Source organism: Tarenaya hassleriana, unplaced genomic scaffold (assembly GCF_000463585.1).
Source record: "Tarenaya hassleriana unplaced genomic scaffold, ASM46358v1 Cleome9, whole genome shotgun sequence".
NCBI classification, from domain to species: domain Eukaryota; kingdom Viridiplantae; phylum Streptophyta; class Magnoliopsida; order Brassicales; family Cleomaceae; genus Tarenaya; species Tarenaya hassleriana.
In genome coordinates, this window is record NW_010971389.1 from 904,863 (window position 1) to 921,872 (window position 17,010).

Here is a 17,010-nt window from a genome sequence, read left to right on the forward strand (position 1 = left end):
ATATATATATATATATATATATATATATATATATATATATATATATATATATATTCGGTCAAAATCCGACCTCTGACCGTATATACATACGCATATATATTTCCTCCAGTATTTCTTTTATTTTTTTTTGTGTGTAAACCAAATAACAAAATTTTTACCATCTTGGAGGATCGAATAACAAATATCACATTTAAAACATATTAATATCACATCCACTCTATATAATTATAGCATGTATATATTTATGTAATATACATAACTGTATGTGATCTCTATTTCAAATTTATTAAAGATTTACATTATTTATATAAGTTTGCTTATGAAATCTAAGATAATATTAAAAACGTTCATGAATATGGTGACATTGTTATATTCTATTTTGTACATTTTATATTTAAAGCTATTTTATGAACCTGTAATATTAGATACCCTTCTATATACATCATGAAGGTTCAAAGTTTATAAAAATATAATTCCAGTTATGTTTTAATTTTCTCATTAATATCTTTCGACGTTTAAGGAATTCACTATTTAGAGCGAATATCCTTTATATATTTGAGCTTTTGTGTTTATATTCTATGAATTCCAAAAATTTATGAAGAAATCGGATAGAAAAAATTCATTATGGACATTGGACACAGAATTAATTGGACCATCAGTATCCATTTTTTATTTTCCAAGTAGACATGATATTTATAAAAAGAGAATAGCATCAAATACCACCTACCAAAGAAAAACATGATGAATATGAGTGAAAAACATATAATAAAATGAATGAATATGATTAATTAATTAATTAGTCTGTAATAAAATGTGTTTGTGGTTGGTCTACCTAAAATATGTCTGCTTGGTGGTAGGTACATACAATATTCACATGCAAGTTTAGCCTAAGAATCACATACACCTCCGCTCCGTATAAGCCGCCCCCAAACCCTTGAAACTATTTTGTAGAATTCAATAAAATCTTTAGAAAAATTATAAAAAATATCATGATGCTTTTTAAATTTATAAATTTATTTAAATTTATAAATTTATTTAAATATAAAAAAATTAAAATAAATAACAAAATGCTCTTAATACTAAATAAAAATTAGTATATATACATGATGACAATACGATTTCTAACAAAATATGGTATTCGATTCGTATCGAAAATAAATCGATTCGATTCTTTCAATTTTATAAAAAAATATGTATCAATCGATTATTATATTATATTTTTCTTAGAAATTTTTTTTTCGATTTTTTAGGTTTTTTTAGATTTCAATTCGGTTTCGAGAAATTCGATTTTTCTAATATTAATACCATTCGAAATTTTTGGACAGTTCGTATAAAAAAAAATACCGTATTTTTCGGTTCGATATGGTTCCGAAAAAACTGACCCAAAAATCCACCCCTACCTGCAACCCTTGATTCCAACAATTCCAAGTATCTCCTATGCGTATGTCCATCAATATATCTATTTATATTATTAAAATCCGTATCTATTATGATAAATTGTGTCCAACTTGGAAATAACATTAAAAAATTTTAAAAGCAAAAACAAAAGAGAGAACACAGCAATGGCGGAACACAAGACAATGCTATGGAGGAAAAGAAAAGTTCAAGGATTCTCTTTCTTGAAACTGTCACTTAGCCGATGCAAGAGCATCATTATTGTTCATGATGATGAAGAATATAAATACTAAGATTCCCAATGAATCAATGGGATGTAAAGCAAAGACGGAATCATATTTGCAAGGAAAGTGAAATCATATGAAGAAGAGTTTGATGAATAAGAGCATCACTGTTGTGACCCTTTTGTATTTGTCGTTTATTGTGGCTTTTGGTGTTGGAAGTAAGCATGCGACAAACGAACTCCTTCAATGTACATTGGAGTCTGCATCTCCATCAACCGCGACGCCTGCACCGTTCGAGTTTCGTATCGTTAAGTTTGTCGTATAGAGCGGATAGAGATGCGGAAGAAAAGACTTACAGCTCGGGCGAATGCAAAAATCTCTTCTTCGCCCGAAAGCATCGAAACAATGGAAGATGGTGCACCAGCTGCGCTTACGCTACCTTCCGCTAGCACGTCTCGCCTCAGTCTCGAATCTTCTGTCTCGGTTTCAAACTGGAAACTGCATGTCCGGTTTGTCAAGACAGAATTCGTAATTTTAATTTTTTTGGGTTTGGACAACCAAGTTTTAAGCATTTTCGGGTAGGGATGGATACAGGAACTCGAGATTGTGAGTACCACCGACCCAAGAGTACTCATCCGCCAGTGGGACCGGGTACGGACCCATCGATGGCGAGAATCCAACCTTCGGATTCGGGTACAGATTTCATTCAGCCTACAAGGCTACAACAACCCGAGCTAAGGAGGAAAGGGAGAGACTATCTCTTTCCTCGTCTTGGCTCTCCGCCTTACCCAGAGTTTGCTGGGTACTCGACCCTCACGAAACAGAAATCGGATATTTCAAACGATATACCCGAATGCTAAGTACACTGGAAAATTCTGATCCAACCCACGCCCATTACTATTTGTGGAGCAGTGTTTTACCTTTCCAGATCAAAGAGGGTACCCTCTTCGGTTCCTTGGAACAGTTCGTCTATAGATGCTTCCGCGGAACAAACAAGGCGACAATGGTGGTTGTATAGCTCGTCAACGAGGGTAATGAACCTACGTGCCTGAAACACCGAAACCAAACACAAGATTACTGCCTGAAAAACACAATTCTAACTCAGAACCATCTCGTTGCGGTTACCTTGTCACGTATTTTCATGCTCATGACAGGAATGTCAGATATGAAGACGGTATGATAGTTTTCGGCGACGGCAATATAATCAGCTGCACCGACCTGAAGCAGTATAATACAAAGAAACTCCATTAAGTGTCGAAAAAAAATCACCACCTCGAACAGAATCTCATCTTTCCTGAAACAACATCAACAAATCTACAGCAACTACAATGTCCAATACTTTACCAAAGATCATCGGAAAACTACTACAAAGCATATAGATGAAAGCAAATACCGGGCGACCGCACAGATACTCGAATGTGAACCGTCCCACCCCATTACAGCTTTCAGGTACCTTCATCACTCTGAATACATGAGAAAATGTATTCTAAGCCCCAGAAAGAAAAGATTAAGAGATTACAAAAATCGTATGATTTTCGGAAATACCTCCCAAACATCACCGGGATAATTGCAGAAGTGATTTTTCCGCCGGATTGGTCAGTGATCTGAGTCCACATTTTCTCGAACTCCTGCAGAGCAGTGCCCCCCGAAGGCCAGAAGTAGTGAACCTAGAACCGAGCATGTGAGTTTCCGATTAATTGGACTAAACATAAAGTTAATGACTTTGCAAAAAATTTCGATGCAAAACAATGTAAAAGGGTCTGGAATCACATTTATCTCCTCACTTTCTCGACGGATTTTTCTGCTGCGAGTCGGCGGTAATCTACTTCACTTCCTATTGGGATTATCTCACAATGCTTCTCCAACTTCGTGATAAATTTGTCAAAAATCTCCTTCTGCATTCCATCCTGCAAGAGCATAATCCGAGAGTAAACTAATAATAAAGGGCACAAACCACGAGAATTTATGTTCAAGAACTCGATCAAAATACTTGCCCCGCAAAAATCGCTTTGCAAAAAGTCGGTTAAAGGAAGATTTTTCTCGAGTCGAGATACAGAATAAGATGAAAAGATACCTGATTTAAGTCCCTCGGTGCTCGGTTACTGGTGGCAACAAGAACAGTTCCAGTAGTCAACAATCTGCTCATGATTCCAGATAAGGCCACAATAGCAAAGACATCAACAGTCTGTAACAGAAGAGGCAAGAAATCCGAATCACAAGACGAATGACTACTAAATAACAACCTTCTATTGAGGCCGCAAGAAACAAAGCCACTAGTACTGATTGCCAAAAAATTCGAGACCCGAGAGAAAGTATTACGAGAACCAACCAAGCTGCATTCTGATCGCTAAAATCTAGTTTGGGTTCTGCAATGAATAATGGGTAATGACCGATGCAAACAAAAGATGAAGAATTTTACAATTCCATGTGCTTAGTTACTTACCTGTATCTCATCAAAACATAAGAGGCTCGCTCCCTTTTCACTTGCTTGTTGATTGACGAGAAACTTATCCGCCACAGCGGGAAGAATATGTTTCATTTGAATTTCCTGCTTATACCTTTCTTCAGCAGCTAACCATTCCTTAACTTTTGTATCGACAGGAAGGTTCAATATCCAGCTCGATATGCTGGTTTGCAGGGTTTTTTCTGCCTTGTTTTCTTCCCAGAACTTATGCATTTGCTCGTTAATTTTCAGCATAGCCTAAAAGAATGGAATATCAGAGAATTCATTCGAACCGCGGTAATGCAATTATCATCTAACATTATATAATAAAACACTAAAAGCTCACCTTGTGAAAGTGAAACCTTTGGCGATGTTTGATGATCCCATCAGTCGCACCATAAAACATATCCATCACCATTGTCTTCCCTGCATGGAATAACCAATCGTTTCAACATTTTTACACACACTAAATATATTCAGCTAATATATTCCTCCCCATAAGCATGTATCAGCCTGTTAACATACCGGTCCCTACATTTCCATAGATATATAATCCTTTAGGAGCAGAAGGTGGACTGGGACGAGAACCGACAAGCGAGTCCAATCTTCTCTCTCGGTTGAGGTACGAAACCCACTTACCCACGCCAGGTTCTACATTCATCTGTCTCCTCCTGAAGCAGGAAAAGAAAAAGAATCATTTCAACTAGAAACAATATGAAACAAGGTTCACCGAGAAAATTACTGATACGAAACACAGCAACGAACAAGAACAAGATACGATGATGTCTAAAGAAACTATCCATCAAACCGATATAAGAAAGATTGGAAACCTCACCCTAAAACCCATCTACCCAAAAGCATTTTACCCTGTTTGTTCACTGATGCCCACATACCATCCTCTTGCTTCTTCTCAGCTTCTTCCACCAGAAGCCTTCGTCTCTCTTCCTCCCTTCTCTTCTCCCACTCAGCTAACTTCACCTGCAACACAATTTCCACAGATTCACAAACCCTTAACACAAATGCTAAAGTTTTTTTCCCAAATCAGACAGAAAATCTCTGAGAAACTACACATGATATTCTTCCATGTCTTTCTCAAACTGCTCCAATCTTCCCAGCAGATTCTCCAATGCAACAGCCACTTTTTCTTGGTACGGGTCATGTCGCAGCCTCCCTTGCTGCACCAGTTTACTGTAGTGCGCCAATGGACCTGCAAAAGAGGGAATATTTTCACAGACCCATTACCAGCAGATTTCGAATTACTAATAAGAAGAGAAGCAACCTCACAAAATCACCTCAAGCCCAGTGCAAGTAATGATCGGAATTTCAATAAAGGATTGAAAGCCCGGTGGAAAATACCAAAACATAGCAAAATCAACCCACAAACGCATCCGAGGATCAGAGCCGCGAGAGGTATATCGTACAAGAAGTAATATCAAGAGACAGTACCCGATGGTTTGGAAGGATCAGAGCCGCAATACGAACGGATGAAGAGATTGTATCCACAAGAGGGTCTTCTCTGAGAAAATCCTAGACGGAGAATACCAGATATCTGCGAAACCTTTCGCATAATTTATTCCAATTCTTTTCTTTCCTTCCGCCGTCGAGCTCCGGATCACCGTTTTGCTATGTTCCGGGAAGAAGAGAAAAAGATAAATGGGGGCTTTTATGAGTAGGCGTCGATGTGGCATTTTCTATGGCCGCCACGTGGCGGAATATGAGACGCTTGTCTGCTTGTCAATGATTGGAGGAAGTTTATGACCATGGAGAGTAAGAATTGAAGACAGAGATTTGGGTGAGTTCATGCCCGAACCTTCGATATCTTTTGTCTAAGTTTTCAACGCAAAGAACAAAGTGATCGTTCTCTATGGTTCAAAACGATCTATCCATAGCAAATCTATGAATCGCCCAAAAATGGGCGATGAATGCTCGATGTCAAATGATGTTAGTGGGGTAATAGTCAATAGATGAACGTTCTGGTATTCGGTTCTGGTCCGGTTTGAAAATAGATCGGTTCGATTCTTTCAGTTTTAGAATAATATTTACAAATCGGTTATTATATCATATTCAGTTCGGTTCAGTTTCGGTTTTTATTAAAAAAATAGATATTTCTTTTAGAAAACTCTCAAAAAAAATCATTCAATTGAAAGATAACTAGCACATTCATCACGAATTTTTAAAATATTCGTATTCATACTGAATTTCAAAAAAATTTTTAAAAAATCATTCAAAATTTAAATTTTAACAAAATCCTTATCGGAACCGAATTAATTTTGTCACGTAGTCAAAAAGTGCCTACGTGGTGTTTACATGGCATGTAAGACCCCACCACATAGGAAACACGTCACATTAATAATAAAAAATTGTAAAAATGGTAAAAATATTGTAAAAAATTGTGAAAAAACTACAATAATTCTAAAAATTATAAAAAATGTAAAATTGTAAATAATTGTAAACATTTTCAAAAATTGTAAAAATTGTAAAACAAATGTAAAAAATATAAATTTTAAAAAAAAATATTGTAAAAAATTGTAAAAATTATAATAAAAATTGTAAAAATCGGGATGGAGTAGAGATTTAAAAAAAATTATATAATTGTTGTACAGTTTTTACAATTTTTTACAATTAAAAAAAAGTATAATTTTTTACAATTTTTATAATTTTTTGCATTTTTTTCACATTTAATTTTTACAATTTTTTTGCCATTTATTATAATTTTTTATTATTAATATGACGTGTATCCTACATGGCGAGGTCGTACATGCCACTAAGCACCACATAGATATTTTCTGTCTACGTGGCAAAATTAATTCGTGTTCCGATGATGATTTTATTAAAATTTAAATTTCAAATGATTTTTTAGAAAAAAATTTCAAATTGAGTATGAATATGAATATTTTAAAAATTCGTGACGAATTTGATAGCTATCTCTCAATTGGATGATTTTTTTGGAAATTTTCTTTATAAAAAAAGTCTTTTTTCTATTTTTTTTTAAATTCGGTTCGTTTTAGAAAATTCAATTTCCTAAAAATAATATCGTTTGGATTAAAAAAATATTTTGATGTTCGATTTTGTATTATTCAACTATAAAAAATCGTACCAACACGTTCACTCCTAAATTATTTTATAAAAAAAATAATAAAATATACTATCAAAACAAAATTTACATTTTATCATTAAATTTTACAATTTTTATTTTTTAAATTTTATCTATAATAATTTTATTTATAATATCTGAAATATATAATTTTTGATAAAACAAACTAGATAAAAACACGTAACTTTATATATTTTAATTTAATTTTTCTTTATTTTTGTATTATGTTTAATATTAGATTTATAAATGTTTTAGAAAATTGAGAGAAAAAAAAGCAAAAAATAGATGAAAACAAAGATTAAGAGGAAAAACCGTCACAAGACCTAATATTTAGAAAAAAAATAAAAAAGAAAAGAAAAAAATAATGAGAGAAGAGGGGGCAAAACAAAAACTTAGATGGGGCCTTGAATATTTTTTATCAAAATTTTGTAAAAATTACAAGTAAATAAATTTTTTTGAGCTAAATATATGGACCCACACCAATACATGTAGATCCGCCCTTGTTTGCACATTAGGGACTAACGACCGAACACTAGTTCGGATCCAAACAACTCATAGCGAACAGCGACCGAACCAGCTAAAGAAGAGCAATCCCATTCCACTTTTCAATATTTCTCAAACTCCAATCTCATTCCACGCGCGCGTGCATGGATTTATTTCGAGTTTTTTTTATATCAAAAGGATAGGTTATTTCGAGTTTTTTTATAATCCGAAAATTCAAACTTTTGATTCTAACTACATCTCTAACAAAGATCGGAGAAATTTAGATAAATACCCTCTTCACGTTTTAAGTCTGACCATCATAAGAAAAACTCTAATTATAATATTCTTTGCTTAACTCTCGGACAAAAAATGCGTAGAGACAACACTTTAGAACCTGTTCGTGCATCAACGCGTATGGCTAAGAGAAAAAACAAACAAATAAATAAAAGAAGTGGTGGACATGAAGTGAGTGGAACACTCCGCGTTGAAAGCACTTAACAATAAAGTGAAATTTCACGTGTGGCCCTAACATGACTTCTACAATTTAATTAATGATAAAATTAAAATTGGACCGATACACAATTTAGTGATACATCCGAAAGCAGGAACTTGTAATGGAATCCAGCTGCATAGCGCAATAATCTACCACTTTGACTTCCTTGCAATCAATATATTAAAGCCATAAATCGTGATCAAATCTCAAGAGTAACCGTGACCAATAATACCAAGAACAGTTCGGGGAAATTATCTAAACCAAACAGAAATCCCCAATTTTAAGTGGTATGGCTAAACCGAGATCAAATCTCGAGAAGAAACAAACCAAAACTTGAATCTAGTGTGGAACGAAAGGGGACCAAAACCAGCCGAATTGGGGTTTCCAAAATAAACCTTAATGGTCGCGGTTCGATTCGGTTCAATGAAAACCCAAAAACAATAACGTTCCACAAGTCTGTAATTTACAGATCTCAAGTTTACAATCTATGAATTCACAAATCTGAATTTCTTGGGGTTTATATATTATAGATCTCGTTAAAACGTTTAGATCTAGCAAACTTTATTGCATAAACAAGTGAACACACATATAACCAAACTCTAACATCACTGTTAGGTTAGGTTAGGTTTTAGGGTTTACGTTTTAGCACACAGAAATAGATTTCTTTATTTTTTATTTTTTATTTTGTAAAGGATTTTGTATTTCACTTTTCTAAAATATGTACAATAATATCTATTTGTGCAAGACAAAAGCGAACCTAACGCCGTATATGGCTACAAGTCTCACGTTTTTATATGACAATCTCATTCAAATCTATATGATCATATATTACACATCATGCTAGTTTTAATTTATCGTCGTTTATACGATGATAAACAACTAGAGAGTTTAGAATCGTTCCAAACGATTCAGGAATATCCATATATAATTTATTTACAAACTATATGATTGAAACGTAGAATATCGGTTTACACACTTCTTTAGCATTCATCAAATGAATCAGTATAAAATGTTTAGTTCTCAAATCGTAAATTATCATAGGATATCAAACCAACACATAAAATCAAAATTGTTGACGAAAGTGGCACGTACAACATGCAGAATATTTTACGGGTTCCAGTTACATCTTTTGGATTTTAGGTAACGACCCTAATATTAATCGATCTATACATAAAACATATTTTGTGAGCGTTTCAAAAAAAAAAAATTTATCTGTGCATGTTCTGTGGAAAAGACCTTTTTGGCAAAAACATAAAAGATATTATTCACTGTATATAATTTGATACAGACATTAAATATCTTATCGTAAATTGCGACTTTTTATTTCACTAACACTTCTTGATGTCTATTACTTATCTTTTCATTGTGGAAGTTTGGTGGATTAGTAAAATTTATCCGTTCATTTGGTGAATTCAATATCACCTATAGAGCTTTTAAATTATATGCGTTTGCTCTAGTGAGTGCATGCAATTATTTATTTAATTATATTACTGACGGTCAAATAGTTAGTGCATATTTTGGTTAAACAATGGATAGTTGTTTGTACTATAAAGTTTGTGCATGTTGTACGTGCCACTTTCCATGCAGATGCATGCATATTAGGCTAGTACTTAGAAATAGTAAAATAATATCAACATTCATCACCATAGAATAATCAAGAGAGAGACCACTAGACCAAACTTTTATCGGTTTCCAACTCATCGTGGGACCAACCACAAATCAATCATATGATGTGTATATATACACACACACACATCAAACATGAATTCGTTCTTAACCTTAAACGCCATTTATTTCTACGATTGTTATGTTAGTGAAATTTCGTATAAATTTGAATAAGATGGTTAAGGCAAATGTATTATTGGGCGTGATTTTCGTGGTGCAAGTGATGGTTGGCTTTCCTTTCAACGCGAAGGGGTTGAGCATGAATTACTACATCATGAATTGCCCTTTCGCCGAACAGATTGTGAGGAACACTGTCGACAGCGCACTCCAAAAGGACCCAACTCTCGCCGCCGGTCTTGTCCGTATGTTCTTCCACGACTGTTTCATCGAGGTTCGTCCCTCTTCCCCCTGTCCACTCTCTCTCTTACAAATTTTTTTATTTGGTCGGGGTTTTCCATTTTTTTTTTAATAAGATTTCCTTTTTATTCACAAAATGTCTTGTACAAAGCAAATATTCCCTACATCGAAAATATATCCAAAAACCAGAAACCCGCAACCAAAGCTGTAACCAATATAGTGATCTATAAACTTCGAAACCAAAGATTCGATGCCAAGCTATGTAGCGTATGGATTTTACTCACGTACCGTTGCCGTTTTTTGATTATGGTGATACCCAAAATGGGGTTCGAACCGTGGTTAAGGAAGCACTTTTGTGCTTTCCCACACCACTTGGTCACCCACGTTTGGGTGACCGCTGCCATTTTGTTACGGAAAATTCTGCCAACCTCCTTGAAGATGGTATCCACGTCCGCGAAAAGTTTGCTGTGAATCCTCGAGTCACGTTGCCTCCATCTCAATACTGAGGAAAATGATATCGATCAATGAATGAACATTAGATTTGGTGATGCAGGGATGCGACGCGTCGATTCTGCTGGATTCCACGAAAGACAACACAGCAGAGAAGGATTCGCCTGCGAACCTCTCTCTGCGGGGCTATGAGATCATAGACGACGCGAAAGAGGAGATCGAGAATCAGTGCCCTGGAGTTGTCTCTTGTTCCGACATTGTCGCTATGGCTGCAAGAGATGCTGTCTTTTGGGTATGCATACCATTCCTTTTAATTATACTGCCACTCATACAACTTTTTCCGAAGAAACTCATGAATATTTTGAGGGATTTCGTTGTGCAGACCGGCGGTCCAGTTTACGACATGCCGATGGGAAGAAAGGATGGAAGAAGGTCTAAAATCGAAGACACAAGAAATCTGCCGTCGCCGTTCTTGAACGCCTCTCAACTCATCCAGACTTTTGGTCAGCGTGGCTTCTCTGTGCAGGATCTTGTCGCTCTATCTGGTAATGAGTCCATTACACGTTATACGTTATTATTCTATAGACATTTTATAATATATAATTTTTGAGAATGATGTCGATGTATGGCTTAGATTTTGTTGGATTGTATTGCGAAAATCTCAGGGGCACATACCCTAGGAGCTGCACGATGCTCCTCCTTCAAGCCAAGATTAGCCAACACAGATTCCACCATGGACTCCGAATTCGCCAAGACATTGTCTAGGACATGTAATGCGGGAGACAACGCCGAGCAGCCTTTCGACGACACGCGCAATGATTTCGACAGCCTCTACTTCAACGCGCTCCAAAGGAAATCCGGGGTCCTGTTTTCGGACCAAACCCTGTACAACAGCCCGAGAACGCGGAACATCGTCAACGGTTATTCCTTCAACCAAGCCAGGTTTTTCTTTGATTTCCAACAGGCCATGGTGAAGATGAGCATGCTTGATGTGAAAGACGGCTCTCAGGGTGAAATCCGTCAGAATTGTCGTAGGATTAACTAGGTTATTACGTGCGTATTTAAGAGTGTTTGTATAAGATTTTCTGTTTAGTGTCTGCATGTAAACTTTCATTGTACGTACCAATGGTGGAACTTAATTAATGTCATGGAGTGTTGTCTAGTACAAGTACTCTTCAGACCTCATGGGAAACCGACTGATCTCTTTTGCCCTAATAAATTCGGACATTCAATTCAATATAGACAAATGAAACCTCCATTGTGCTTGCTTTGTTCCAGGGATAGGCCTTTCGGTTTTCAATTTGGTATTCAAGCGGTTCGGTTCGAGAACAGTTTCTTTGGTTTTACAAAATTGTACCAAATTAACTAGAATTGAATGTTAAACGATTCGGCTCGGTTTAGAACAATATCGTTATATGAATACCAAATAAATACCAAACCATAATATTTACTAGGGGTAGTCATTTCGGTTATTAACCGAATAATAGAACCGAATCGAACATAATAAGACATAACCGTATTTGAACCGACTCCGATATCAAAATCGAACGGTGATGATTTCTTTAAATCCAAAAAAACTGAATAATCGAACCGAATAAAAAAATAACCAAAAAACCGATAATTTATTTGAAAAATAATTTTTTTATCGAAACCAAACCGAACCAGAAAATAACCGAACCGAAACGGACCGAATTTTATATAAAAATCGAATGGTTATAATTTTTCTATAACCAAAATAACCGAAACTGAACCGAAACCCTAAACAGCCACCCCTAATATTTACATATATATATTGGTGGATAACTCGTATTTTGGTTCGGTATTTGTCGGGTTCGATTCGATATTTGTACGGTTAGTTTCGGAAATGGTTTGTTCGGTTCTATAAAAAAGAATTGTACCGAATTAGAACGGAACGTAATTATGTTAATCTTATTCCGAAGTTAAAAACAGGTACTTGCGAAACAATTCAGTTAAAATCCAAAGTGGGAAAACATAAAAGAAAGTATTTTTCAGGAATTTGATGGAACAAACAAAACCCCCCAAGATAAAAGATGATAGACAGAGTCTAGTTTGCTTCATCCGATTTCTTAGCAAAATGGTACTTATTGTTGTGCATCCAAACCCTAAGGACCCTCCTTTCGATCCCGATCTCCTGGCAAAACAGCTCCACAGTCGACGCGTCCAGCTTCTGCATCCTCCACTCGGCTTTCTCCGCGAAACTTTGCATCTTATCCTTTTGCTCTTGCGTGAATTTCGTCCTGATTCTCCTCTTTTGCTTCGGTGCAACCTCCTTCTCTTGTCCGTCTTGCTCTTCATTATAATCTGAGCTACCTGACTTGTTAGGGCACCTCAAGATGTTGTAATGTGAATGTGTCGATAGCCCATTTGCATGATGGTCGCTTCTGTCGAAAAGTGCTGAAGGAAATTGAGCATGGTGGCAATTATGTTGAGTAAAAGACGAGTACGAGCAGTCTGAACACTGGATTTCTTTCCTGTGGAAGTTGCGGTGGCATCCACAGACCGAGCACTTGTAGGAATCCGAGGATGGGTCTTCACAAGGCATGAACTCTCCACACCCGTCTGTCGCGTGCCGTCCCATCGACGCTGCGTAGTTCTTCATGCATTCTTTGTACCTTGATATCATCACCGTCCTCTTCTCGCTTTCGCGATCCTCTAAGCGAGGCGATACACTCGTGACATCGATGCCCATCGTCTCCTCTTTCTCGGGGTTAGAATGGATCATCGATCACACGTTTCTTCAAATGGGTATCTGTGGTTTTTCCTAGAGAACAAGTGATATATAAGCTACAAGGTTCTTGAGAAATAAGGCAAGAGAACGTGAATACTTTACAATTGTGGAATTTAGAAGTGAAGCAAATGAGAGAACCGTACACACAAATATATAAAATATTGAAGAATGTATAGGAGTTAGAGGCTGAGCATGTTTTGGTGACTATAGAGCAATTGTTATTTCGTTGGACAAACATGAAGGCAAGGAAATTATAGGATAATGTAATCAAATCGCCGTTTTGTTTAATGCTTTGCTTTGCTTGCAATATCAGACACCAAATCTTAGGCCATATGTAAAAATAGATGTAGTTTATATATATATATATATATATATATATACACACACACTCAAAATATAAAACTCAAAACTATAAACATTGAAAATTAAATTACAAACTATACCCATCAATTGGTTATTACTGTTGAGATATACCGGATCTTGAAGAATATTACGAGATATATCGTATAATGAAGATCTTATCAAATCCGGAAAATATATATTTAGGAATATTTATTATTATGTATACTTTACTTATTCAAATGTAAGACTTTCATCTATTTATATGTTATTTTGACTATCAATAAAAATATCATTCCGCAAATTTCTACAATTACAACAAAATCTAGTGGAACGTCAACATTGACGAACACCCTCAAGAAATTATTTTACTCTATCATATTACTTCAATTGTTTTTTTTTTTTTGGTAATAATATCCCTTCACTATATAAGCAAAAGGGAGAATGTCTCGAAACAACACTGTTTTAACAAAGTTAATGAAACTGTTAATAAATAATTCAAACTATACGTTATAGCAAAATGCAATGATAAAAAGATATGCTTACCATTATGTTATGGTTTACAATTTAGGTCTATGGTGTATTTAAAAAAATTATTTGTGTCCGTAACATTTCAAAATACTAGGTTACAATAGTTACGCAAATTACATCATAGTTACCATTAAAAAAAATATAATTATGCTGTTTTAGATATTTTAAAAAACAAAATAAAATCATATACATATATATATATATATATATATAAAATCTTATTAGAGTGTGTAGCCTGATTGCTTTGGTAATATAGAGTGACATCATATTCTAGACAACCGAGCAAAGTTATAGGGCCATAATTTTTTTGGTTGAATATAAATAATATATGGCCGTAATTGTACTGTGTATATATTCAAAGAACAGATTGCATTTAAAAAAGAAAAAGAAAAAGAAAAAGGATAGATTGCGTTATCATTGTTAAGCCACTTTCTTGCTGAAAGTTAACATAATGCACCCATCAAACCCGACTCCACCTATTTACCGATGTGCCGACTTAGGATTGCGTTTGTGTAAATGGCGGAAATGGACACGTGTCAACAAGTCCACATGACAAATATTATCTGCCGTATTTATGTTTTTTAATAAAGAGATTAAATTGTCAAAACCGTGAAACTGGTTCCTCCTTTTGTTTCGTAGTTGGTTTCCCGTTTCAATGATTTTTTACGGAGAAATATGAGAAAATAATAAACCTTTTTTTACTATGATTATAATTAATGAATAACATAAATTCACTCATTCATCTAAAGATTTCGATTTTAGAATAAATCTAAACCATAAACATTGAAATGTGCATATAACTTTTATCGGTAAGATATACAAACCCGTTATAGAATATAATTGGGTTGCATATTGTTTCATTCCCTCCTTTTGGTGATTTTTTAGGAACAAATCAATATTTCGACATCAAATAGGCATAAACACGGGTTACAGAGCTAAAATGGACTATAACGAGTAAGTTATTCCAGAGCCTTTCCAAAAGAAATTCGGACGAATTTGATTAGAAATCAGCCGCATACCCGAGAATATGTTCGAGGATTGATCACTGGACAAGTGTTGAATACGCAGCTAGAGCGCGCTAAGCCGAAATGTTGTCGCAAACTTTGTTTGCTTGGCACATGTATTGCTTGGTTCTTGTGTATTAGATACATATGACGATCATCTGTGCTTGTTTGGAACAAGAAGCTGAATGACCATTATGATGAGATTGATATATGGACATGAGTAATAATTTAAATATCATGTAATGGTTCGCTTTTTTATACTCATACCTCAGATGGTAATGGTATCGAACATGAATGAATAGTGTGCTTTGTCTGCTTCAAACGTCTTATTTAACCAGATGATTATAATAATATTATTCATACATGTGGTGAGTCATATAAAGAGTAATAGATAGTCAAGATGAGATTTGCCTCTTTGTGAACGAGAGAGATATATCGTTGAACCCCTCGAATGAGAAAGACTATGGAAAATGTGTGATCGCATTTTGGATGATTATCATCTATTACTTATTGTTTGCCTAGTGAATGAGATAAGCAATCGAGTTTAGTAAGGAGACTACTTCTATGCATTTTGTTCAACAAATGATATTGTGTGACAAAAAAATCATCGTTTGAGCTATTGCTGATTTTTTGTTATATTACCTCTAACTCTATTCGTTGCGGGTAATAGTAACGTTTTGGTAAAAACCATTTATAATTTATAGACCGAAATTAGATTTCAGGTTTACTGCCATGTTGATGAGTCAACAAAGTGTGATCATCGAAACAAGAAAAAAAATAAAAACAAATATGGACTTGGACCGATTCGATTTAGATCTAGATCGGACCAATTCACGTTTTGAGTCTAGAGCGAATCAAGCTCGAAATTGGTTTGAATCCGAACCAAACCGAACTGAGCTGGGATCGGACTGTACTAGGACGAGATCGAATTGTATGGGATGAGACTAGACCGGACTAGCTCAAAAATTCAGGTTTTTTCATAAACCCAGATTGAACCGATTTCGTCCTACTCCGGACTGATTTAGGGTTACAAAAATTAGCATTTTCCTAGTGAAATTAGAGTTTCGGAAAAGTTTATAAAAGGAAAACATCTGTTAGGGTTTGGATACGCCTCTTCACAACTTTAGGTCAGATCTAAGAGCTTTGAAAACAATCACGAGCCTCTCTCTAAAACCTTTGCACACAAGGCAGAACGAGTTCTCTAAATTCCTAACAGAATACCAAATTATTGGATTTCATCGCGACGATAGATTGACAGATGCTGACAAACATCTTGCAATGTCGTAAGTCAACCAACTCTAAAATGGAATCATTATATAATAGTGAATCACATATTCGGATTCCAAAAAACCCAACAGTTATAAAATATAATATAAAAAAGAGTAAAATCATAGCAGAGTCCATTATCTTATATATAGTGGAATCCAAAGAAAAACTATTGGTCCCTCATATTCTAATTGTGAAGGTAGATAAAGTCAATTCTTTGACCCGGGCTCAAATGCACAAATTCTTAATTGTATTCAGTAAAATCTTATATGCCTCCGTAAATTTTCGTTAATTTTCTCGATTCTTATACCAATTTTTATTTTGAAAAAAAATTATATAAAAAATTAAAATTTCTCAAAATCCTATACAAAATGTAAAAATATGTTGCAATTTCTCATGTATCTATAAACGCTATTTTGTGAAGCTTAACACCTTTTATACATATGTGGAAATTGATAGAGTTTAACACGGTTTATAGATATTTGGAGAATTGTATTACATTCTCACATTTTGTGTA

General features: G+C 34.9%; 3 protein-coding genes across 4 annotated transcripts; 1 reads left to right on the forward strand and 2 right to left on the reverse strand.

Annotated features, from left to right (window-relative positions):
- Positions 1–1,581: 1,581 nt before the first annotated feature.
- Positions 1,582–5,868, reverse strand: LOC104803671 (lactation elevated protein 1). Of its 2 annotated transcripts, XM_010527671.2 has the most exons (14): positions 5,509–5,868; positions 5,133–5,269; positions 4,898–5,040; positions 4,588–4,733; positions 4,409–4,488; positions 4,063–4,320; positions 3,694–3,804; positions 3,404–3,526; positions 3,165–3,286; positions 3,013–3,082; positions 2,745–2,837; positions 2,540–2,667; positions 1,976–2,117; positions 1,582–1,903 (listed from the first exon to the last, which is right to left on the reverse strand). In XM_010527671.2, the coding sequence occupies exons 1-14, from the start codon at positions 5,627–5,629 to the stop codon at positions 1,814–1,816; spliced, it is 1,764 nt and encodes a 587-aa protein (XP_010525973.1). In that variant the 5' UTR covers positions 5,630–5,868; the 3' UTR covers positions 1,582–1,813. The 2 variants fall into 2 exon arrangements, with proteins under 2 accessions (XP_010525973.1, XP_019056869.1); XM_019201324.1 differs by lacking the exon at positions 5,509–5,868 and having other exon boundaries at positions 5,131–5,221.
- A 4,047-nt stretch (positions 5,869–9,915) lies between these two features.
- On the forward strand, positions 9,916–11,786 carry LOC104803672 (peroxidase 47). The gene is made up of 4 exons (XM_010527672.1): positions 9,916–10,188; positions 10,708–10,896; positions 10,987–11,149; positions 11,270–11,786. The coding sequence occupies exons 1-4, from the start codon at positions 9,940–9,942 to the stop codon at positions 11,647–11,649; spliced, it is 981 nt and encodes a 326-aa protein (XP_010525974.1). The 5' UTR covers positions 9,916–9,939; the 3' UTR covers positions 11,650–11,786.
- Positions 11,787–12,557: 771 nt separating this feature from the next.
- Positions 12,558–13,355, reverse strand: LOC104804507 (zinc-finger homeodomain protein 4-like). Its single transcript, XM_010528820.2, has one exon. It carries the CDS (start codon positions 13,345–13,347, stop codon positions 12,670–12,672), a length of 678 nt encoding a protein of 225 aa, XP_010527122.2. The 5' UTR covers positions 13,348–13,355; the 3' UTR covers positions 12,558–12,669.
- Positions 13,356–17,010: the final 3,655 nt, after the last annotated feature.

What these genes read in the sequence shown, in the direction of transcription:
- LOC104803671 (XM_010527671.2), bottom strand. Translation starts at nt 5,629, where the DNA reads ATGCGAAAGGTTTCGCAGATATCTGGTATTCTCCGTCTAGGATTTTCT. An exon ending in CACCGAGGGACTTAAATCAG is followed by an intron (nt 3,527 to 3,693) that starts GTATCTTTTCAT and finishes ATGCTCTTGCAG; the next exon opens with GATGGAATGCAGAAGGAGAT. An exon ending in CAGAAAAATCCGTCGAGAAA is followed by an intron (nt 3,287 to 3,403) that starts GTGAGGAGATAA and finishes GCTCGGTTCTAG; the next exon opens with GTTCACTACTTCTGGCCTTC.
- LOC104803672 (XM_010527672.1), top strand. Translation starts at nt 9,940, where the DNA reads ATGTTAGTGAAATTTCGTATAAATTTGAATAAGATGGTTAAGGCAAAT. An exon ending in CAAGAGATGCTGTCTTTTGG is followed by an intron (nt 10,897 to 10,986) that starts GTATGCATACCA and finishes TTCGTTGTGCAG; the next exon opens with ACCGGCGGTCCAGTTTACGA. An exon ending in GGATCTTGTCGCTCTATCTG is followed by an intron (nt 11,150 to 11,269) that starts GTAATGAGTCCA and finishes CGAAAATCTCAG; the next exon opens with GGGCACATACCCTAGGAGCT.
- LOC104804507 (XM_010528820.2), bottom strand. Translation starts at nt 13,347, where the DNA reads ATGATCCATTCTAACCCCGAGAAAGAGGAGACGATGGGCATCGATGTC.